At 36.0% G+C, this 24,536-nt stretch overlaps 1 protein-coding gene across 3 annotated transcripts in view; it reads right to left on the minus strand.

Moving 5' to 3' along the window:
• Nucleotides 1–24,536, minus strand: part of LOC137389769 (cyclin-dependent kinase 14-like) — a 49,617-nt gene that overhangs the window by 14,327 nt on the left and 10,754 nt on the right. For all 3 annotated transcript variants that reach the window (XM_068075862.1, XM_068075860.1, XM_068075861.1), the window contains 5 exons: nt 18,808–18,881; nt 8,642–8,777; nt 4,179–4,336; nt 3,115–3,206; nt 153–232 (listed from right to left, as the gene is read on the minus strand). In XM_068075862.1, coding sequence (XP_067931963.1) covers nt 153–232; nt 3,115–3,206; nt 4,179–4,336; nt 8,642–8,777; nt 18,808–18,881 — 540 coding nt within the window. The remainder of the gene's footprint in view (nt 1–152; nt 233–3,114; nt 3,207–4,178; nt 4,337–8,641; nt 8,778–18,807; nt 18,882–24,536) is intronic.

Raw genomic sequence — 24,536 nt, forward strand, 5'->3', positions numbered from 1 at the left:
AGCCCTCTAGCTGTTTAACCAGGATGCTGGAGACCGCAGATGTTGAACAGCTTCGCTGACTCATGTAAACAGCATAAGCAGCGTGAAAAGACTACAAATTGACACAAAATTAAGAAAATTGGCAGCGTACCAAAACAGCCATAGATCCTTACCTTCTCTGATGGCTGTGAAGGGCGCCCCTTCCTCCTCCTTCAACCTTGTTTCCTTCAGAGCAACTATCTGCTGAGTTAATCTACAACGACAGATTAGCAGTAAGAGGGAAGCTACGCCTCTTCAGCCTACCTGGAAGTGGCTAAGTGGCACTTGGGCTAACGCCTAAATGTAAGCCAATTTGACTGAAATAGAAAGGGAATTGCTAAACCAATAACTGTACGCTGGGTTAATACGCAGGAGTCAATGTACCTGGGGATCAGATAAAGCTTATTAGCATTCTCGTGACTTGACATTTGCCTGCGAGACCAAGCCATGATATGAGAATACCTTTGAGACTACATCTGATTACATTACACAGTATTGCATTTTTAGATACATTTATTACAGATAAATTTTGGTTTAACAGCATCGGAGAATTTTGTTCAAGTTGCACTGAATAAACATTACTGTTGGAACTGCTAATATTTTGGATATAATGCCCTTTTAGTGCTAATAAATCATAGATATACATGTAAATAGCATTGCTACAAGGAATACTCAGGAGGCATAGCCTTACACGTTCAGCCACTATGTAGTTGTTCACAAAATTGTCTTCTAAACTAAAGAGCAATGGAACAGCTCGCATCCATTTTTCATTTTGACACAGACCTCTTATAGTATGCCTACTGCAGCACATGCTAAATGAAGAGCACTCTAGAGATAATACCTTTTCCCCAACCAGTTCATATGGCAACTTTCAAATTGCCTATACATGTAGGTATTTTTGTCTTAATGTTTTGGAAGCCATTGCAAACTCTAGGAAAAAAGTAATGCCAGGAGATAACAGAAAATCTCATGACAGACCATTCTTGCAGGTTTACATAATAGAGCAACAAAGAAATATTATAGTATTTAAAATGTTTCTAAACAAAAACTTGCAACATAAATTTGACTACAGGATTCAATAGATGTGTCATATAAACATTGAATGATACATCTATTGCAAAAGTTAAATGCCGATTGAAACATACGAAGGTTACCATAAGGCAATGTTACATAAACCTGAATAATGCACTTTTTTGGTACTTGAAGACATCGGTGAACTGAATTGCATACATTGAAAAAAATCTTAGTTTTGCATTTATATTGGCATTGAATAAGATTGCACGGTGACAAACTTGAGAGTGTAATACAAAATGAAGAGAGCTTATTCTGCAACTACCGTTATTCATTTATTCATACTAAAAAGTTGACATGTGACTTGATCAACTTCTGGCTGTACAAAAGACAGAAACTGAACAGCTAAAGTAGTTGATCGGAAATGACATCAAAATCGAAACACGAAGTACTGGTTGCTAAATAGCTCTAGCATAATCCTACTCGATGTCTATGATCTTTGAATAATTGAAAAATTATTAAATAATTTGAAAGGCATTAAAGGAGAATATGCCAGATAAAATCTATGAAAAAGGTATAGAGAGATAAATATACAGAGAACCTATTGGAAAGGACTTGCAAAGAATGGAAGAGGTATGAGTGTGAACACAATTCTTGGGCCATCGAGGATTTTATGCTGAAGCGTAAATGCGTGGCTATAAGACAGGGTCAATGCATGCTATATATTAGGGTCAGCCTATACTATATAAAATACAGGGTCAGCGTGTGCTATATATTAGGGTCAGCATATACTATATAAAATACAGGGTCAGCATGTGCTATATATTAGGGTCAGCATATACTATATAAAATACAGGGTCAGCGTGTGCTATATATTAGGGTCAGCATATACTATATAAAATACAGGGTCAGCGTATGCTATATAATACAAGGTCAGCGTATGCTATATAATACAGGGTCAACATATACTATATAAAATACAGGGTCAGTATATACTATATAAAATACAAGGTCAGCGTATGCTATATAATACAGGGTCAGTATATACTATATAAAATACAGGGTCAGCGTATACTATATAAAATACAGGGTCAGCGTATGCTATATAAGACAAGGTCAGCGTATGCTATATAATACAGGGTCAGTATATACTATATAAAATACAGGGTCAGCGTTTGCTATATAATACAGGGTCAACATATACTATATAAAATACAGTGTCAGCGTATACTATATAAAATACAGGGTCAGCGTATGCTATATAATACAAGGTCAGTGTATGCTATATAATACAGGGTCAGTATATACTATATATAATACAGGGTTGGCGTATGCTATATAATACAGGGTCAACATATACTATATAAAATACAGGGTCAGCGTATACTATATAAAATACAGGGTCAGCGTATGCTATATAATACAAGGTCAGTGTATGCTATATAATACAGGGTCAGTATATACTATATATAATACAGGGTCGGCGTATGCTATATATGATGTGAATTTGTTTAGTAAAGTATTTTAAAATAGCTGCAATAGAAGTTGGCAACTAACTTGCTTCTTTACGACAGCGTTTTGTAATATTCTATTCGATTCATTTACTTTTAACATTGGTTAATAGAAGTTAATATGAAGCAGCCAATAAAAATCTAAAGTTAATATACAGAATATCTGTTCCTCTCTGAAGATACTGTTTTGCAATCAAATATCACAAGGTGATCAATATTCATGTTGGCACGCATTTAATCTATTTACACCAAGAATTTTCAGACTCAATTGTTTTTTTACTTGACCAATAGAATTGAACATGAAATTGCCAATGGTAACCAATAGTTTCTTTAACAAATAATTACAAATGGGCTGAAATGTTCACAAGTGGAACTGTTCCAACTATAAAGAGAAATAAACAATCAATGAAAAACAATCGAGGTCAACCTATGGCAAAAACTTTTCTAATTCCAGACAGGAGGAAGTGGGGGGTGATGAAAATTTCTAGTGACTCAGGGTTTACTAGCCTGTGATATGATATTAGAGAATTGTTGATAAAATTGCTGAGCAAAAAGAGGGAGCAAGAGCACCTACTTGCTGATTCCTTTGTAGACTGTAGCGTAGGAGCCTTCACCTAGCTGCTCAAGTTTCTCATAGGCTGAGACCTTACCAAATGGTGAGTCAAACTGAAAAAGAATAAATTTCAACACTTATAAATAGATGAACACAAATAGATGACACAAACTTCTTTAACAGTAAAGAAACAATCTTACTACACTTCCAGCACTACTACACTGTTACACTTCTAATAATATGTATAAGAAACTTTTTTTTAAAGTAGTGAGAACTTCCAAGGAATTTTGGGTAATATTTCCCTGATGTAGGTTATACACCCGAGACCCAATAAAAGGCAGACCGATATGTTGTGAGACCAGATATAATGCAGTCAGAAAAAAGGTAAAAAATAAAATAACACCGTGATCATTTCTATCATCAACATAGTAATAAAACATCTACCGTACTTTTCGAACTATAAACCGCACCCTTATATAAGCCGCATCTGCTTTATTTCCCAAAAAGCGATAATAAAACAATACATAGGCCGCATCTTTGTATAGGCCGCAGAACTCAGAATGGTGCTTTTTAATGCGGCAGCAACTTTGCTGTTTAAAACGGAACAGTGCTTAACGGCACTGTTCCGTTTTAACCGACGCTTTTTAACCTAGTGCCTAATGGAACAGTATCGTTAGGCATTGTTTCGTATTTTCTTTCCCCGCTAGAGGCGCACTAACCGGAGATTCTGGTTAATGCGCCCTAGCAGTAAAAGAAGAAGCCACAGATTAGCCCACCCTTATATAAGCCGCATGGCTCAAATCATCAGAAAAATGTAGCGGCTAATAGCCCGAAAAGTACGGTAGTAAGGTTTAACAAAAACTTGACAAAAAAAGAAAAAAACTTCCGGGAAAAAGTTAAAAAAAATCTAAAACCCCGTTATAAAGTGGTGTCAGCTATAGCATGACCGACATTTTGGAGCCTGTTGTCCTCACAATACCGAGCCCAGGGTGTACTTAGAATATCCCTAAAACTACATGTATAGTTTAATAACATGTGCAAAACATTTCTCTTTTATATTTCGCATTACTCCTTAACCCACTTACTCCAAAGCTATAGCGTTTTCTGTTCTGTTGTGCTCTGTATAGTGATTGGTTGAAGCCTTCAGACTTAGGACGACTGGTATCGAGATCGGTTCGCTCATTGAGCATATCCCCAGTGGAGTAGTGTCTTTTTACTCCATTCTTGTCAGTCAACTGGCCCTCTGTGACATTAAATGAAATCTAGATTTTAGAGCAAAAAGTGTGACTCAACCTCTGGCAGCTAATGGGCTAATCTGGAGCGTACACAAAGAAATGCCTAGTTTGTATAGCCCACATGTGGCCAATGCATCCCTAAAAGCTGTACGATATGCCTTGTATAAAAAAACATGTTGATTTATCATATAGAAGAGATTGTTGATTAAACCAGAGTTGATTCGAAACAACCAGAATCCTGATTCCATTTTATTCATTTCTAGTATTAGTAGTTACATTCAAAAGAAAAGAGTAAGACTCAGTAGTCAGTACAAATAATGATTCATAGCCGACAAAATTTTTCGCACCTTGAACAGTTGTGTCATGGCTGTTGTTGCTGATTGGATCTAGGGTATTACAATATTTCCAATTACAGTCATGCTTCAACATACGAGAAAATTGAGCCACAAGTAGAATTTTGAGAAAGTTTTTTTTTATAGATATGAGTAATCTTTGAGATACGAGTGTACGACCCGGTTCTCGATGGCCACTATATGGATGGTCAAGTATGTGTGATGCTTTTCTTTAAGAACAGCATTGCTCGATCTTTCTTCTCAAACCAGTTTGAAAAAAGTTGTTAATGAAAAGGTCGACTAAAAATGATAGCGAACGCAAGGCAAAAAGCGCCAAACCGAAAACAGATAATAAAATATTAAGACGGCAAAATTAAAGTAAGTTTAGTAAAAGATTAAAACTTAGTTTTAAGTGTGTATTTAGTAAGCTAAATTCCTTAAAATTAAATTTCAAGTTTCTGTTATATAGCAACACAAAAGTTTAGTTTACCAAAATCATTGCTGTCAAGTCTCTCTCAGACCGCTGTTAACCAATAAGTCTGTCTCGAATGCAAAAACTGTAAAGCACATCGTGATGTTACATTTTATTGCAGATTTTAATAACAAAATAAGTATTTGTTACTTTTTTACGATAGATACTGAATAATAATAATTAAAAACCCGTTTTTCTACCATATTATCATGTATTATGTGTTTTCTTTTTCATAGTACAGTAACGGATTAATCTGTATTTAGTTATTTAATACAAAAAATAGTGCCTTGAGACACAAGTAAATTGACATACGAGCTCAGTCCCAGAAGGCATTAAGCTTGTATGTCAAAGCCTGACTGCATATGATAGCCACCAGTTTACAACGGTAAAGATTTGTTACAGCAGAGATTAATGAAGAAGCGAAAGAAGGAGAATAAGTTTCAGTAAGAAGAGAGGGACAATAAAAAGGGAGATGATACAGATTAGCAGAGCTCAGACCAGATCAACTGCCTTGGATACAGATATAAGTACTTAAGATTGAAACCTCAAATCTTAACTGAGTGTATACTACTACTAGGTAGCTAACTCCAGACACCTACGAACTGAATGTATACTACTACTAGGTAACTAATTCCAGACACCTACGAACTGAGTGTATACTACTACTAGGTAGCTAACTCCAGACATCTACGAACTGAGTGTGTACTACTACTAGGTAACTAATTCCAGACACCTACGAACTGAGTGTATACTGCTACTAGGTAGCTAACTCCAGACATCTACGAACTGAGTGTGTACTACTACTAGGTAACTAATTCCAGGCACCTACGAACTGAGTGTATACTACTACTAGGTAGCTAACTCCAGACATCTACGAACTGAGTGTGTACTACTACTAGGTAACTAATTCCAGACACCTACGAACTGTGTGTATACTACTACTAGGTAACTAATTCCAGACATCTACGAACTGAGTGTATACTACTACTAGGTAACTAATTCCAGACATCTACGAACTGAGTGTATACTACTACTAGGTAACTAATTCCAGACACCTATGAACTGAATGTATACTACTACTAGGTAACTCATTCCAGACATCTACGAACTGAGTGTATACTACTACTAGGAAACTAACTCCAGACATCTATGAACTGAATGTATACTACTAGGTAACTAATTCCAGACACCTACGAACTGAGTGTATACTACTACTAGGTAGCTAACTCCAGACATTTAAGAACCGAGTGTGCCCTACAAGTAATAAAATTGCTATATTTCATGTTTTCTAGAACTTACTGAATCCTAAAGTTGTACTGACACAGAAATATCTTCCAGTTGTCTATGACTAAAGTAGTGTTCAGCTAGAGCTACAGCCATCTAGTGAACTTGGGATGAAGAAGCGGTATGAGTCAGACTATATCATATAGGAATATATAAGAATATATAAGATCATTGTTCAGAATCGTGTCAAATATAATGAAGATCATATGTTATAATTTTCACACTTTCCCCTCGTTAGCTTCCTATGGAAATTTTTAATGAATGTATTCACAGGCATTGTTGAAGATGGATGAACAAAAACATCTCGCAATCAACATTCATTAAGTTCCTTATACTAAACTAAGTATACAAATAAAACCAAATCTCTAGTAACTGTAGTCTTAAGTACAGATTTCCAACATGAAACATTGAATTCAAGCAAACATTTGCCTCTAGACTTAAGTACATTCCAACTTACACGGGCATCGCAAGTTTCCAAACGTAACAGTTGTGTAAGTGAACATGAAAAAGCTGAAGGTGAAAACTAAAATGAAGCTCTAAAGAATAATAGATAGTGACAAATTGACAAGATAGTTTAGTTTACACTAGACTCAGTGTTACAGTAAATTACACTATATATTTCTGTTACTCTACCACTGAACATACACAATACCAAGCCTACTCGTCAGTTTACCTGGCTCTAAGGTAAAGAGCAATAACAACCTCTTGTTATTGATTATTTCTTTTTTGATTTATTTTTATATCTCTCTTTTGATATTTGATATTAATAGGTTAATGTTGTGCAGCCTCAGAGCTTTCCTGATACAGCCAGCAGCCCACGTATTGAGTAAGGTATCCATTTACCGGGTGATACATGTTTTCAATCAAACCAGTTACTAGTAACACACTTCCTCATGTTTTTATTGCTGATGTAATTACTGAATTATTTCCCAGATTTTTTATGAACAGCAGAGAATGTGCAAATAAGGAAAGCTATTTTGAATGATGTCACTTGTAACTTTATAGTTGAAACTGAGAAGTATGTACACGGACCAGGCATGGGACGGCCAAGTTGAAATATCAGTAATACATACACCCATGCATGCATATACGCACACGGACAAAGAAGCGGACAAAGTGCCAGTGACGTTCAATATATTTTAACTGAGCCACTACATATGAATATATATATATACACAGCAGGAGGGATAATTCTACTATCCAACAGAAAAACTAAAAATGAGTGATGGAGACAGATCATAAGGCCTGTCAGGTCAATGGCATCGAGTGTTCTAAAAGCTATTATTAAATCAAAACAACCTGAAAAATGGAAGGATGGGTGATGGACGCACTTCTAGTTCTGCTACTTAATTTTTATATCAATGTTAACGAATTGTAATTACGTTAAGAAAACACTGATATTGCTGTTTTGCTGTGGCGAGAAAAATTGTACACATGTATGAATGAATAGATGCGTTCACAGAAACATCAACAGACATGCATGCATGCACACATAGAAAGGTGTACGCATACCCGCTCACGCGTACATATTTGTTTATAAGCAAATGAAGAAATGCCCACCGATTGTCAACAACATAAAAATAAACAGCATTTTATGTGACACAAAATAAAATCAGTGTTTGCGCATTTATTGACGTTTAACTCTCAGTATGGCTGCCTCAGATTTACACGGCGCATCGTATAGCCTTAGCTGCTATAAAGAGCTTCGCATATTAAGATTCTCTATACTTAAAGATAGGATGAGCGTTAGTATTTAGAGATGTTCAGCTACTCTCTTACTCACTGACAAAGTGTTAGTCAATGAGCGCCTGATAGTTTACATGTAAAGCCGTGGTCAGACAACAACCAAAATATAACGCATCTCAAGCGCTGCAACTAAAGTTTGCTAAAGACCGCCCACGCTGGTCAGAAGTATTAAAAAGACAAGCGTCATTTAATCTTTATCTTATCTTATGGTTGTACAACTCTGCTTGTTGCATGTTGAATCAGCAATTAATTGATTATAAAGGAATAAAGTGAATATCGGATTCGTTAAAAATATGTTGTCCAATCAAACACGAGTTTCGGAACCAAATTGAGCATGACTGAAATTATTTGGTCACTACCTTTTATACTGCAACCAGTCGTCCCAATCATTGACATTGGAAGCTCGCTCTGGTTCATATGTAGGTTAAAAATAGCAACTTGTAGACAGAAACTGTCATCACATACATTCAGATTCTCACCTTGGCTAGCATGGAGGTGGTTATCACTTGTGGCCATAGTTCCAGAAGTAGCGTCCATGTTGAATGAGACATGGGAATGGGAGACGGTAGCATCTGCTGACCTAGGCCCTGTGAAAAGCTCTCCACTGCATGACATCTGCAAAAAATATTTATGTGACACGGTTTTCTTCGAGAAAATCCTGCATGATTTCTAGCTGATAGGCAGACCATAAAATTATCTTCTCTTGAAACATAAATTAAGCGCCATCTTGGGATGTTTTTATGGTCTGATTATAGTAACAGCCATATTACTTGAGAATATAAGCCAATAACCCTTTCACCATCCTGATGGATAAATATCCAATTCGTTATCACTAATCAATGCCGTTCGAAGCGCATTAGACAAGAAACAAGTAAAATATAGAACAGTAAAGTAAAATTAGGTGTAATGAAAAAAGTTTTTTGCATAACGTTGCTCTATAATGTGTATTGGCAAGGTGTTGGTGTCTGGTATAAGGTATGGTGGATATTTTGGGAAAGTAGGAATGTAATGGATGGTGAGGCAGGTTGGAGACACGATCTGAGTAGTTAAAGGCTGGTTCATACTATATCGCCGTATCTCGGCGTTGATGAGGCAATACTTCGGTGATCGTCGATGATAACAATGTTCACACCATCACACTCATCCGCGTTTGCATCAAAAAATACTTCGTGACGTAGCGTTTTCATTATTTATCTTTTTAAATTTTCGCGAAGAAACCTTTTTGTTTTCGCGTGACTGAAATAAAATACTAGTCCCACAGCAACAGTCACAAACGGAAATAAATAAATTACAATAACGGCGACAGCGAATTACTATCGCCGAAAGTTGATGCTCGGCGAAAGATCGAGAAAGTTTGAGAGCTGTAAACTTTTCCGACATATCCGCGTTGCTCCGTCGATGCCATCGGTCTACGGTTCACATAATCCGACGATGAACGCCGAAAGGAAAATGCCGACGTACTGTGGTGATATAGTGTGAATTTAGACAGCAAATACCTAGGAACACAGATAATTGGCAATATGGGCATTTAGACACTGATCGTAATTGTCCATATCAGGTATCATAACTCTAAATATGATTTTTGAAAGCATTTAAATGTTCCTTTATCCATCTTCGATACAAATGTATGCAGTTTGGAGCAGCATATGACAAAATAGACAATATATGACTCTGGTAAAAAGTGATATACGCAATAAAAGGTCCTTGACAAGATCGCTCTCGGTACCATTCAATCCAATAGTATTGCTTTAAAAGAAAAGCACTCTTTAGCCGAGATAGCTACATGTCTATGCATCAATGTCTATGCCATGCCAAATAACAGGCTGGTAACCATGGTTCAATATTCAGCTGGCAACTTAAAACTAGAATAGTCAATTAGATTCACAAAATTGTTGCTAAAAATACTTTCTTCCTGCTCGAAACAGGGGACTGACCGATCCTGATGAGCCATAACTAATTTACATAAGAATATGCAGTAAACAGCAGGTCTATAACCTACATACACCTAATGATAATCAGTTATTAACTTTTGACCACTGACATAAAATTAATCAAAATTCGATGAATCAGGGTAGATTAAAATTTACTTCCCAAACTACAAGTTGTTGACACTCCTGCACATGTCTCTGACATAAATTACCGATATTTCTTTTTTATTAATTATTTTACTATTTTAGGTTTTACCTCTATATTGTTAAATTCCTACTTCTTCATTGTGTATGTGTGTGTGCGTAAATGCTGTACGATTCCACAATTATTGGCCGATTTCATCTAAACTTCTCAAACATATACTTTCACCTGGTCGCTAAAAATATTCAGTTTCATAACTCCATCTAGTTTCTGAGAACCATCTTCTTAAACACCCACCTGCAGACTATCAGATTTAAAATAAAAAGATTTCTTGGCATACTTGCACTTACTACTAGTAATAAATAAAGATATAGAATAGATAAATTCTATTCTATAAATAATAAATCCTGGCCAAAGCCAGACTTACTACTAATTTTATATAATTTTTTACATTCATTGTCAACGACCTTGCATCTAATGTTATAAAGTCTATTAGTTTTAATACACTGTGTAACATCTTGCAGTATGTATCACCACGGTATTGCTGTATATATTATATCACTTGTAGTATATATTATATCACTTGTAGTATATATTATATCACTTGTAGTATATATTATATCACTTGTAGTATATATTATATCACTTGCAGTATATATTATATCACTTGCAGTATATATTATATCACTTGTAGTATATATTATATCACTTGCAGTATATATTATATCACTTGTAGTATATATTATAACACTTGCAGTATATATCACTTGCAGTATATATTATATCACTTGCAGTATATATTATATCACTTGCAGTATATATTATATCACTTGCAGTATATATTATATCACTTGTAGTATATATTATATCACTTTTAGTATATATTATATCACTTGTAGTATATATTATATCACTTGTAGCATATATTATAGCACTTGCAGTATATATTATATCACTTGCAGTATATATTATATCACTTGCAGTATATATTATATCACTTGCAGTATATATTATATCACTCGCAGTACATACTTTTGGGCTGAAAAACAAAATATTATAGGTATATTCGCTTTAACGAATCATGGTTTTAAAACAAACCAAAACGCCTAACAAGTTATATAAGGGTTTGACTGCAAACAATGCTTAGGTTGTAGATAGAGTACCGCTGGCCAGCCACACGGAAGTGCAGCCTTATTAGGAGCTCAAAACTCTTCATGTTTATGACACTATGTTGTTGTTTAGCTAGGTTGTTTAGGGAGTGACTTCACAGTCAGATCAGCTGAGGGAATTACGATGTTAGTTGACACCACAAATCACCTGTTGACACTAGCAGTTTGTTTACACACAGCGCCGGGCAACGGCATTGTTGTACATCAGCCAACGATAAGCATTAGAGGGAAACATGTAAGTTCCCTTTAGAGATGAAGATGGAGGAGCCAAAACAGGTGATACCATAGAATGGGTGAAAGAAGGAAGTGGAATTAGTGGATTCATGTGACCCAGCGACAATGGGTTACAAGTGGTCACGGCAAGAACAGCGTGTGCAACCTGTGATTTACTCCTAACTAGTGCTGGGCACAAGTAATAAAACTCGTTGAACCCTCGGGTTTATCTTCTCTCGAGTCTCGAGTAATAGAAATTTTGAGCATTTCGATCTTGCGTGCTCGGGTTTTGACTTACAAGTTCAAATTTTGGTACACGAATCCGTCGAGTAGAGAGTGGACAAAAACTCGGTCTATTGCGCCCTGCTCTCTAAGCACTGTTTAACAACCCGCCTGTTAACGCTGCGAGCACGAATATCGGTTGATAGAAAATAGTAAAAAATAATTAATAAATTGAATAGAATTATAATGGCATCGCAAACTTTAAGATATGTCTGTTGTTTGAAAATTTTAGACATAAAACCCGTATCAACAAACCCAATACCCGAAAAACTCCTCGCCAAGAAGTAGTCGTGCCCAGCCTTACTCCAAACCCAACCGCATGATGATCTTAGCTACAGAAAGTTATGGCATAGAATAAACTCCATGTCTGGTTGTAAAACTAATCATGATAATAAATATTTATGATCAGTTATAACTTGATCATAAATATGCTAAAATTGATTAGAACTGATCAATCAATAACCGATCGTACGGGTAATTTTTACTGTTTTCTGTAACATATTAAAAGCACACACAGTCAAACCTCTGCCTAAAGGTTCGACTGTGTGTGCTTTGTGTGTGTGTGCTTAAAAAGAAAGTTCATTAATTTTCAGATCTGGTTCCGATGTTAAACTCAAGCTAAGATGAACATATTATGTTAGAACCTTGTATATGTTGGAGTAAATATTACCATAGGAATACACAGTACATTTTTGCAAACACGTATAACAAATCCCTAATAAGTGCTGTAAATAATTACACATAGTATTAAAATAAATGCATAGTAGAAAATAATGTGAATACAAACTTATATACCAAAAGCTGAAGTACTACAAGTAATGTAGTTATTAATCAAAAATGGTTTTATTATTACTGTAGATTAGTGACTGGTGAACAGAAGTGTAGCCCTCAAAGCTAGACGTGATGATAGAGACACGGGCCATAACTCACTCTAACTTAGGCTATGTAAAATTTAACTACCACAGCTTGTTTTTATAAATTATTTTATGTTTTTTGACACATTTTTAACTTTCACCAGCTTATCCCCTTTCAGTTACAAAACTGCGATTTCTGGAGAATATTGTAAGCTGGGAATTACTTTAGGTATAAAGTGTGAATATCTACTTGAATTTCACTTTGTGCGTAAGTACGGTCATTATGTTAAAGTGATCATGTGTAAAGGTTTGACTGTATACACTGTGTTTTCATTGTAAGGATGATTTTTTGAGCACATTTTGAGTTACTGGGCGATAAGTGTTTCCAATAGCATTTCCATGTTGCATGCGAATTAACGAGGGTGCTTTTTTAAAAATATAAGAAATTCTATGCCAGAGGTCATAGCGGGGCACTCCTGTCTCGCTTAAAAGCGGGCTTTCGAAATTTGAATGATTTAAGTGTGGAAAATGTTTACATTGGAATAGCTAGTCAGGCATTTTCTTGTGCATCATTTGCAAGTTCTGCTTCCATCTTTCGCCAGAATAGAACATTCGGTGAAAATTTGCGAGTGACAAAATTCGTTTGACTTTTAAGCTTTGGCTATTTCTATCCTACGGATGTCACAGACTTGCAAATTAACAGGACATAGAAACATAGTGATAGTTTCTGGGCTTATCTTGTGCAAGACAAATAAACAACAGATTATATGTTTATGCATGAGATGTGTAATAATATGCAACATGTTATGATCATTTGTTCATGTATTACTCATAGGAGCGAACAACAGAGTCGATAGAAGCTTGTGGTTCTAATAGTGCAGAAATGAAACTACCAACTACATTTTCGTTGGGCAGATCACAAAACACAGCAAAGGTGTGGAAAACTGAGAAAGAATCCACAAATATTTTGGGTTCATTTGGATTTCCTGCAGATTAGCCCAAAATTAAAATATTGAAAATAGTATTTATCATTGTATAAAGTTACGCACTTAGCGTTTTTTTGGCCAAAGTCTATCTATAAACTTGGAGTTAGCCTCTCAACATCACTTTCAACAAAATGCGAAATTGACGCAGTAACAGTTCTATCGACTAGAGGATGACCCACAAATGAATCCACTAAAATCGTTTTAGTATCCACTGAAGCATGTGATTATCGTAGCTTACAACCATTACATATTTGTAAAGAAATCAGGCTATGGCTTTTGGTTAAACATCTTCTACCTAATATTTATTTTCTTAGTAGAAAAAGGTATTTTCAACGCTGTTTAACCATTTATTTGATCGACTAGCTGCTGATTGCCCTTTACCTCTTCTTTTCTATTATTATTCTTGTATAGCATAATTTTACAAAGTTTTATTTGAAATAAAATTACTGCTAATAAAGTAATATATAACACCGACAGAAATATTCATATCCATCATCAACAATACCTACTCTATGATGTTATTGCGTAGAAAAGGTTTTGTTGCAAATGGATAAGAACATGTCTGTCGATGTTTAACCAAAAGCCATGGTCTGAGTTCTGCGTTGAAATACATGAAGGTGTGTGATTATCGCGCACAGTCGCGTATTCCAATCAAAGTAAAAGCTAACATAATTCGTCCACAATCAGAAGGGGTATAGTATGTGATTGGAATCTAGAGACCATTCGAGTATCCTGTATTAGTATTAGTATACCCTGTCGTATAAACCTACGCATGGGGAACCAAAACACCATTAGTATACCCTGTCGTATAAACCTACGCATGGGGAACCAAAACACCATTAGTATACCCTGTCGTATAAACCTACGCATGGGGAACCAAAACACCATTAGTATACCCTGTCGTATAAACCTACGCATAGCGAACGGAAAGCAACCTCAGTTTTATAATATTGATTCTCAAGATAACCACAGCTTATTGTGATTGCTAGACATCAATGTAGCAATTATCCTAACCTATCACCAGCAGGTAAATTAAGCAAGCACTCGAAGCTGAAGATTCTCAGTCTATATCCCTGCGGCACCCAGACTATGAAAGCTAAGTAGAATATTCAGTGTTTCACTTCAATTTGCGCCTATATTGTATAATATAAAAATATATTACATTATAATATAACAACAAAGTTTGAAATTTTATATTATTACACTTGCTTTTTGTTATGTGACATATTTTAACATATGTTTCCGGCTTGATAGTTCTGGTGTACTTAACAAGCTATTTCAAATTTGAAGGAAACCAAATAAAAATGTCCTCTAGGTCACATGACTAGTTGTAAACCAATCAACTTTAGCATCATTGTATATCTAAAAGATGTTTTCTAATTAAAGGTTTTCCACTTGAATGCATATGTATGGTAGGGCAATTCTACAAATCCATTATTACATATAATAGGTTACACCAGAAGCTATACTAAAATTTACAAAATTTACAACTTTTATATGAACTGACCCACTTTCGATCTTATCATAGCATTCAACGTGTACCAAGTCTTTACGGCAGGAACATTCTTTAGAAACTGAAACTTGCAGCAAAAAAAACATCTGCGGCTTTCTTTAGGGAAATGCATCAAACAGCAGAAGCGCTTAACAAATCCATTTTGAGCGAATCTCCGAGGACATAACGATGAAAAGATGAGAGGCAACTGAAAGCTTGGTTCCACAGTCACAAGTGACTCTCAACAAAATATTGATTTAAAAATGTCTACATATCGCTTCATTATAGCTATTCATTGTGCCGGCTGACTTGTGCATGCAATACTCATATTACCAGCGTGCAACTAAATAATTAAAACGTGTTTGCTATCTAGCTGTTCGACTTGTAATTTACATCATTCTGGACTCAGTAATGTCATGCCACGGCGGAAGCCACTATTACAAGCGAAGTTACAAGGTACCTCCTTTAGCAGGCCCTTAGATAAATCTGGACCACTATTAAACTTTATGGTGGCCTACGGATTCATTATGCATCCTTGAGAGGGGTACATGTGACAAAATGTAAAAGTCTTTTGTGCAATAAGCCTTTGTTTATTCATAAGCATGTCTATAAATATGGAGTTATCCTCTACCAATGATATGCGACCTACTCTATCAATAACCAGCAAACAGATGAAGTAAAGCATGTTTACAATACCATGAAATAGCTTGTTTGTACGACAAGAGATCGATTATCGTAGCCTAAAAACATTAAGATACTTGTGAAGATCTCGAGCCACGGCTTTTACTGTTGCATCACCATGCATGTAAAGGGTTTGCTGACATCCACTGTCAGCAAACCCTAGCCAGGTCGGTTACCATGTTCTCCTGTGTACCCTAAATCGAGCAAAACTATAACAATTTGCCCAAAATTGTAAGGGTTACATGATTTAAATTATAACGCCTCATGTTGTTAAAGGAAACTGAAAACACCTAAAGTCTGTACGTATTGTGAATGGCATAGCGATATTCTTCCAATAAAGTTTATGCATTGCGGGTTGGTAGGCCTAATTTTGTGTTCTGTAGTCAGAGCATGACTATTTTTACTATTATGTTTTATCTACTACTAATCATGTCTTTTGCTAATGAATTTACGATGATAACAAAGCTACCTTAAAGCCTAAAAATGAATGATTTTCACCATTGTTTTTTACATGGTATGGCCCACTAGTAGTATAATATATGTCTGTTACAAACAACATCAATCAAAATATGATTCCTTCTAAATAGACCGCTACAGAGACAACTACAATAGCACTCTCGACCGTTCAAGTGAGCATCAGCGGATGCTAAGGCTAGTTCACACTAAATCGCCGTATGTCCCACAATATATCTGTGATACATCTGTGATAACATTGTTCACACTATCACAAACCATCCCCGTTTACATCAAATTCGGCGACATAGCATTATCAACATACAATGTAGGCGCTGTAACGACAAAATAGTAGTCCCGCAGCAAATATCATGAAGGAAGAAATAGATTATGCAATCCGCTACAACCAATCGCCATCATCAAAAAGGTGCACATTGCCCAGGCTGTCATAGACGCTCGCCGAACTATCGCCATGAAACAGTTGCCACGTTTCCCAACAAACCTGTGTTGCCTCGGCGATGCAAATAATCGCCAAGAGGGCAACCTTTACACACAGCGATACAGTGTGAACCAGCCTTTAGCCAACATCTAGAGAAAGTTATGTGTTGGGGTTATGCATATAGTTAGCTAATTCAAGACACCTTCTGGTGTTTCCGTATTAACTAGCATAATTGTAAACACGAGGTATTACGCTGATGGGTGCAAGAGATAAGCCCACTAATCTGGTTCATGTGTGAGTGGAAGCAAATGGGAGGGTCTTGGTTACAGCATGAATCATAGCCAGTGTCTACTAGATTAGCCAGACATTCGTGACAGGTTGCTAGAACAGACTGGCATTGAAGTGTGCTAACAGGTGCTTGCTAGCTGAAGCGTAGCGGCCAGTTTTTCATTCTTCATTAGCGAACAAAATTCAGGTCTATACTGCAGTTCATTTCCGATTTTCACAAGATTTCCAGGTTACTTGCCCACCCTTCCTTCAATGACACATGAGTTGGCAACTAGAAAGCCCAGATTGCCTAGTTGCCAACTGGATCACCGCATAAAGGAGGGTAAACAAGAATGTGTTGAAAGGCAAGGATGTGACTCAGATGATCAGGTTGTTGGGTGATACTAATTCATTTATGGGATGGTCTATGAGAGATATGGATAATAATGTAGAGTGTGTGAGAGAATTCTGTAGGATAGTTCTAACCATTTGTCATTACACTCGCTGTTTCCATAGGGCGGATGATGTGTATTTGGAGTTATGCACACATTGAGTGACTATGTGATAAGCGTCGCGATTGACATTCGCATGTTGCGAACTAACATTGATGCTTTGTTAAAAAAGATAACGAGTTCTACACTAGAGGTCTTAGCGGCGCACTCCTGTCTCGTGGAACTGCTCGAGTCAAAATACGAATGACTGAAAAACGAAAAATGTTTAAAATGGAACAGCTTGCGCGACATGTTCTTGCCCATCATTCGCAAGTGCCATTCCCATCTTTCACAAGCAGGAAACAATCGATAAAAATCAGCAAGCAATAAAACTCTCATGAATTGCGGGTTTTTGCCCGTGTCTATCTTGCAGATGATGCAAATTTGTAGATTAACCCGTGTTATGGAGACATAGTGATGGGACAACTGAGAGGAATCCAAAACAACGTACTAACTGGGGTCAAGCCTGGTTGAAGGGCCACTAATCACTTCAAACAAAAATGTTTACAATATTTATAAGGACAAGGTGCGCAGTGAAAGATCATCATTTGTAATAAGTATGTTCACAGTTATGCCAGAATTTTGCAAGATAGTCATAGGCGCAGTTGGTAGTGTGCCTGGCTGCAAACCCAATTATCTGTGGATAAATGTGGATAAATATGGATAAATGTGGATAAATGTGGATAAATGTGGATAAATGTGGCTGATTGGAGTAGTGATTAGAGAGCCAGTCTGCAAAATGGAATATCCACTTTCAAGTCCAAGGCAATTTCAATCCTAACGTTCAATCCAACTTTCAAGGCAATTTTTTTCCTAACGTTCTAAGAGTAGCATCAGACGGATGGCCACGGCTCTTATTATAGTAAAGATTGTTACTATAGTATGGGATTCTATGGTACTCAATCCATAACAGGCTCATTCCAATCTTTAAACAATATTCAAAAGAGATGCATTCAAAAACATGGCAAGGGAGACAAATACTAATATCCAATTTTGTAAGCCATTTTGTCAAAGGCCAAAATAACAATATTTGATCGTTGACAAAACACTCTATCTAGCGGTAATCATCGAGCAATGCCGATGTTGAAGGATGCCTGATCAATAACATTGTTTCTCCTGCAAAAGTTCTACATTTTGCTTCCAGTACTAAGTAATGACTGGTCTGTGAAACTCAATTCCATGCGGACAGCCCTGGGAAAGAGATGGCAGGTAGACGAATGTTGTGTAATAATATTGAGTTCTTATTACCTGCTTAGACGTTTCTATCGACTGACTGTCAGCTTTTCCTCTCTTAGTCCGTGACACATCTTCCCGAGACAATGCTAGTAAAACATCAATATTTGTCATGTAATAGATATCCATACAATGTAACTGAATGCAAGGGGAAAGCAAACTAACAGCAATCGTATCAATAACACTAGGCAACACTCTGTACTAATTTCTTGCTGTAGGATTGGTTTAAGGAAGTCATCAATGTCCTAAGGTTGGCGGAGATGATATGTACATTCAACCTGATTTTCAAATTTACATTTGGGGTTACCTTCTTTCTAGAACTAAACTTCGTAACCAAACTTGAAAAAATCAAAAAGATGCCAGAGACTTGAAAAAAGTTAATTATTTTTGCCTGATTTAATTTAATTAGCCTACATTAAAAAGAATTTACTATTGGCTTGACGCTGCAGATCTCAGCGTTTCCTTACAGTAGGTACTATGGAGATGCAACTTTTGCAGCAAAATCTTTTGAAAAAGATAGCAATACAAGTTGGCATAAGATTCACCTATTTATACCAAGTGATTTGTGTACATTCGCGTTGAACAGTAATATTCTTGATTATATAAAAAATGGTCTATTAATGACAAAAATTGAGGGTGAACAATATGACCATACGATTGTACACAAAACAACAAAGTATATTACTATCTTACTAAGTCTGTTGCTGTTACGTAAAACACTGGGAACTGTGCCAACTACTAGATCATTCAATGTGTGACTAATCAAGATCGTACATAGCATGAGCCAATAGTAAATTTCAAATGAAATAGAGCTGTTTTTATGTTACGCCTTGCAGGTCCAACACTCTTAGTTTGTGCGCTATCTTAAAAGTACAGCATTGTTATTTTTTGGAAACAGAAAAATTGATTTTTCAATCGTGGTTACAAACAAAAATGGTGCTCCGATATCGACAAATCTACTTCATAAACTAAAGAACTAAAAGGCTATGAAGCGTCCCATATTTTCCCTGATGAAGCAAGCCGTTGCTGGTGTTCCAGCTCGAGTACGAGCCAGATAACCAACTCACTCAAAGAATGTTCCAGAAAAAATTTCTTCGCGCATAACACGCCCAGTGGCTCGCACAAATCTGACTTGGCATTGAGCGCGCCACATAACAGTAAAATGTAATAATGTTATTAGAATAAGTAGCATTGCATCTAAATTACAGATAATATTACAGATAAAATTACAGATAAAATCACAAAGTAAAATTACAGATAAAATTTAAGGATAGCAGTAATATCTGGACAATTCAGCATTTTGATATTATGATCTGGAGATTAAAATTTCATTTCAATAACCCTTTAGAACAGCTACCAGAGTAAGCTTGTGTGCTGCTATGGCAAGTTCAAGGTCAACCATTGTGTCATGTCACTTTTTGATGCATAAATGAAATATTGTGAATATCCATTTGACCTTTTCACCTCAAAACCCCTTAATTACAATAAATTCGCCTCACTCTTTCTGTTAAAAACAGATTGTGGTGACTGCAGAATTTTAAGCCATTATTGATATGAACTTAAGGTTATAAAGAATGCTCTTGGCTGATCAACTCAATCGATTGTGAATATGTAATAAAAAATAGCGTGGGAGCTCAACTCGCCTTTCATAGAATTGAGCAAAGAGTTTAGCAGTTAACTAACCTATGGCTTGAATAACATCCAAAAACTTGCTTTTCTTAGAGATGAACTTGCACAGAATATTAGAAGATTTTATGAGAAAAGTATCAGAATTTTTCTACCATTTGAGATTGTTTTATATGTTTGAAGTGATCTGACTGCCAGGATGCTTCAAGATTAAAATCGACAAAACTTGATGGTGGTTAAAATAGCAACCATGCAGGGATATTATTTTGCACATATTTCTTTTCTGAGCGTTTTCACCGCAATAAAGTTTTGTCAATATTAACCTTGAAACAACCTTGAAACATCCTGTCGGCAAATCACCTCAAACATCAAATATGATTGCAAATGAGAGAAAAAAATACCGATATTTTCTGATAAGATCTACTAACATTTTTTTTATAAGTTCATCTTTAAGGTATGAACACACTAGTGAGTTTTGGAGCATTATTGAGGGCTGCATTTTAACCTTAACCTCTAATTTTGGAAAATGAAATTTTGCTCGAAACTCGTTGGCTGTCCAGCTCGCTGATTGGTTAGTCTATGGAAAGGCCTAACCAACTGCGCTGCAATACCAAACAATTTATATTGAAACATTTCTCGAGATGATGAGAGAGCAACTGATTTTCTATGATCCAAAATATTCTTAAAGGTTGACTTGCAACAAACTTCACATTACAGTTATTTGGTATCAAAAGTTTCACCATCTCTTACTCTGCTGTGTTGTAGGCATTGATTGTAGGCATTGATTGTAGGCATGATTTTCTATGATCCAAAATATTCTTAAGAGCTTCACAATTTTCAAACGCCACCAGACGATTTGATATTACAAATAGATGATTCATGATATGTCACAATATTATTATCATGTAAAAAAAACTAAATTATATACAAAAGCTAAATCACTAAAGTAATAGCAATCGACAAACATTTTTTTATTGTTACTTTATGATAGTGACAGTGAGTTATGGAAACAGGAGGAGTGGCTCGCTTGATTATCATTATTATATTTATTTCCATTTTATGTTTAATTCTTAACAGTTTCTTCTACTTTACGTACAAAATGCGACATATTAGGAAATATTAGAGATGGGCACTCGAATTAACATGCCCGCTCGAGCAAATCGTAAGGCTCACTTCACAAATAAATTGAAAAGAATCGATTCTCTGGTATTTTCTACTTACTGTATAATTGTATCGGCTCGGGGCATCTTACTAGGAAAAATTGAATTCAATCGAGTCTTTACTGTCACCATAGAAAAATTAACTCGATTCTCTAGTTTCAATAAACAAAATGACTCGAGTCAAACTGCATCAATCCTTCCCTTCCTAATTACTGGGTTGACGGAAAATCCATAACGGACATTGATTTCCTAAGTAACACAACCTGTTACTTGATGTGCGCGACTTTTAAAAGTCTTTGATATCAATGTGTATATTTTATTGGTCAATATGTACTACTACTTTTATGGTTTGCCTGCGCGCTGACAATAAGCTTATTTATAAGCTTTATAATTGCTCACAAACATCGTTCATTCTACCAAAAAACCTTTATAACGATCTGCCTTTGTAACTATACAACAACAACAACGATCACGGATCGCAGTGTTTTCAGACCTACCAAAAAATTTGCAACAATAAATTTAAGAATTTAAGTTATTATGTTGTGCCAAAAACAAATGAGTTGCATAGTTTTTCCTTTACTCACGGAACACAGCATTAAATTGTGATTTAGCTTTTTTTAATTTCTGAATTGAATGGATGAATTTAGAAAATATTGTAAACAGCGACCTAAAAGTATTTCTGCTAGTGAAATCCTTCAACACTGGACCAATTATATATTTGGCTACCACATTTTTATATAAGAAAAAGTGTGTCTGCATTTTGGTTGAACTGCATAAATGATAGAATTTTTCTTTTGCAGCCGGTTTTATTGAATTCAATTCACATGAATTGAGTCATTTTTCAAAGCCTTATAGACATCTCTAAATCTTCAAACGTCATATGTCACACTTTGGCAAGTAAAAGATTTGCTCAAATAAGGTGCAACTTATAATGTTGAGGTGATCGTAAGTAGAGGATTGGCTGTACTAGGGATTGACTGATTTGTTCATCTTGTTCCTAGTTTCACTCGTGTTCACTGACTGATGCATTTCTGACCCTTTTAACTTACTGATTTATTTAGAGAATATGACCGACTTCCTTACAAGGTTTGCCAATGAGCTTTATAAATATGATATGCACCTAGGTGAATTGTGCTGAATTTGAATTGGGGTGGATTGTGCTGAGTTTGATTTGGGGTTAATTGTGCTGAACCAAGATGCTCGGAACAGAAACCATGTATCTGTACCTGGCGCACTTTTGTGTCTTTTGAACATTTTGGAACATTTGACCTCAATGTTTAAAAGACATAGTAGTGCTCCAGGTACAAATACATGGATTCCACTAGGAGCGTCTTGGTTTTTACCGACAGCGCTTTGACATCCTTGCATTAAAGAGAAAAACTAATAAAATTTACCACATTGGAAGAGCGGTTTGTAATAGCAAGTTTTATAAAATGCTTTTTATACGTGTAAAATCTTTGGAATTCACAAGTTGTGCCAAGTGTAACTTTTGCGGCTTTCATTACAACTTACCATCTATTTTTTTATGTCTAAAATTGCTCCAGATTGCCTGGTATGAGTACCTAAATAAATTATTCTATTTAAAAAGCATTTTTCTGTTATTTCATGCTTAGGTGATACAATTGATAGGAGCATTTCAAGTGCTTTCGGAGCCATGTGTCTGCTACAGGGGATGAGAGTTTTTGATTATGTTGCATGTGAGCTACATGTATTGTTTATAGCATTGAACAAGTGACTTTCTGACAACATGTCTTGAAAAATTGTGCCACAGTGTGTCACAATTTTTCATGACATGTTATTTGTAATTATAATTGTTCACAACAATTTTTCAATTTCTGGTCATGTACCCCTCTACAATCTTGAAGTGTAGATGACCAGAATGCGAATGCTATTTATAAATTCCATACGTACCACTCTACATGCAGGAATCCGCAAGCACCCTTGTTGTGATAAAGTTGAATTGCTGTCGAACACATTTTTGAGTAGACAAGGTCAAACTGTTAATCGCAAGCTACAAAAGTCCTGTGACAGGAAACACAAATTACGATTTTTTTGTTTAGAGGTGACAAAAGGTGCTTTCAAACGAGCCAGATGCTACGGAATAACTATGATCGTAGACTTGAATAACTATTCACAGCAAAATATGAGATCATCTCCCCTGTCTCATGTGTAAACTCGTTTATGAACATTTAAATCACCGAGAACAGAGGATTTAACTATGTTTTCAAACAAAAAAACACAAGCACACCTCTACAGTGTATCGACATAAGTTTTCATACTTATGCAAAGGCTGCTGCTGGATACCAGCGTGTTTGTGAACAGCTTCGCATCGCTCACGTCTCATTGGCGTAATGCTCTTAGTTACGAGCACACTTTTGTGTTTATTTTCGGGACTGTTAAAAAGAGGATAGATTGAAAATAGACTTGATCACAACTTCATTGGCTGAGATATAAACAATGCTGGCATGAGTACAAGTGAATAAATAACCATCAAGAAAACATTAGCGCCAGTCCATCTTCGCTGTCAGGAACATGTCAACCTGATGTCTCTTGTTGACATGGGTGAGCTAATAACTGGCTTGCACAGCGACCCTTATAACATCAGTTTGTGTAATGACCCATAATAACATCGGCCTGTGAGCCACATCTTTATCATTGTGTATTTATCTGCGTTAAACTTTGAAGCCCAAATTCTCAGAGCTAGTTGCAGCACTCATGAGACTCAGGCAGCAGATATCGTCATAAATTGGTAATTTAAGATGACAGTCTGGAATGGTCCAAGTCAGATAGTGTCTAAACATCGACTCAAGTATGTTTGAGTGTAAAATATGAACTTGACACAAGCAGTGCACCCAACCACCACAGTTCCAGGGGCACAAGAAGGGCTATCATATTAATACTCTAGTGGCTACACACGACAATCATACAAGCTAACGATTTTTTTACAATGTTTCATAC

The sequence above is a fragment of the Watersipora subatra genome, chromosome 3 (assembly GCF_963576615.1).
Source record: "Watersipora subatra chromosome 3, tzWatSuba1.1, whole genome shotgun sequence".
Taxonomy (NCBI): domain Eukaryota; kingdom Metazoa; phylum Bryozoa; class Gymnolaemata; order Cheilostomatida; family Watersiporidae; genus Watersipora; species Watersipora subatra.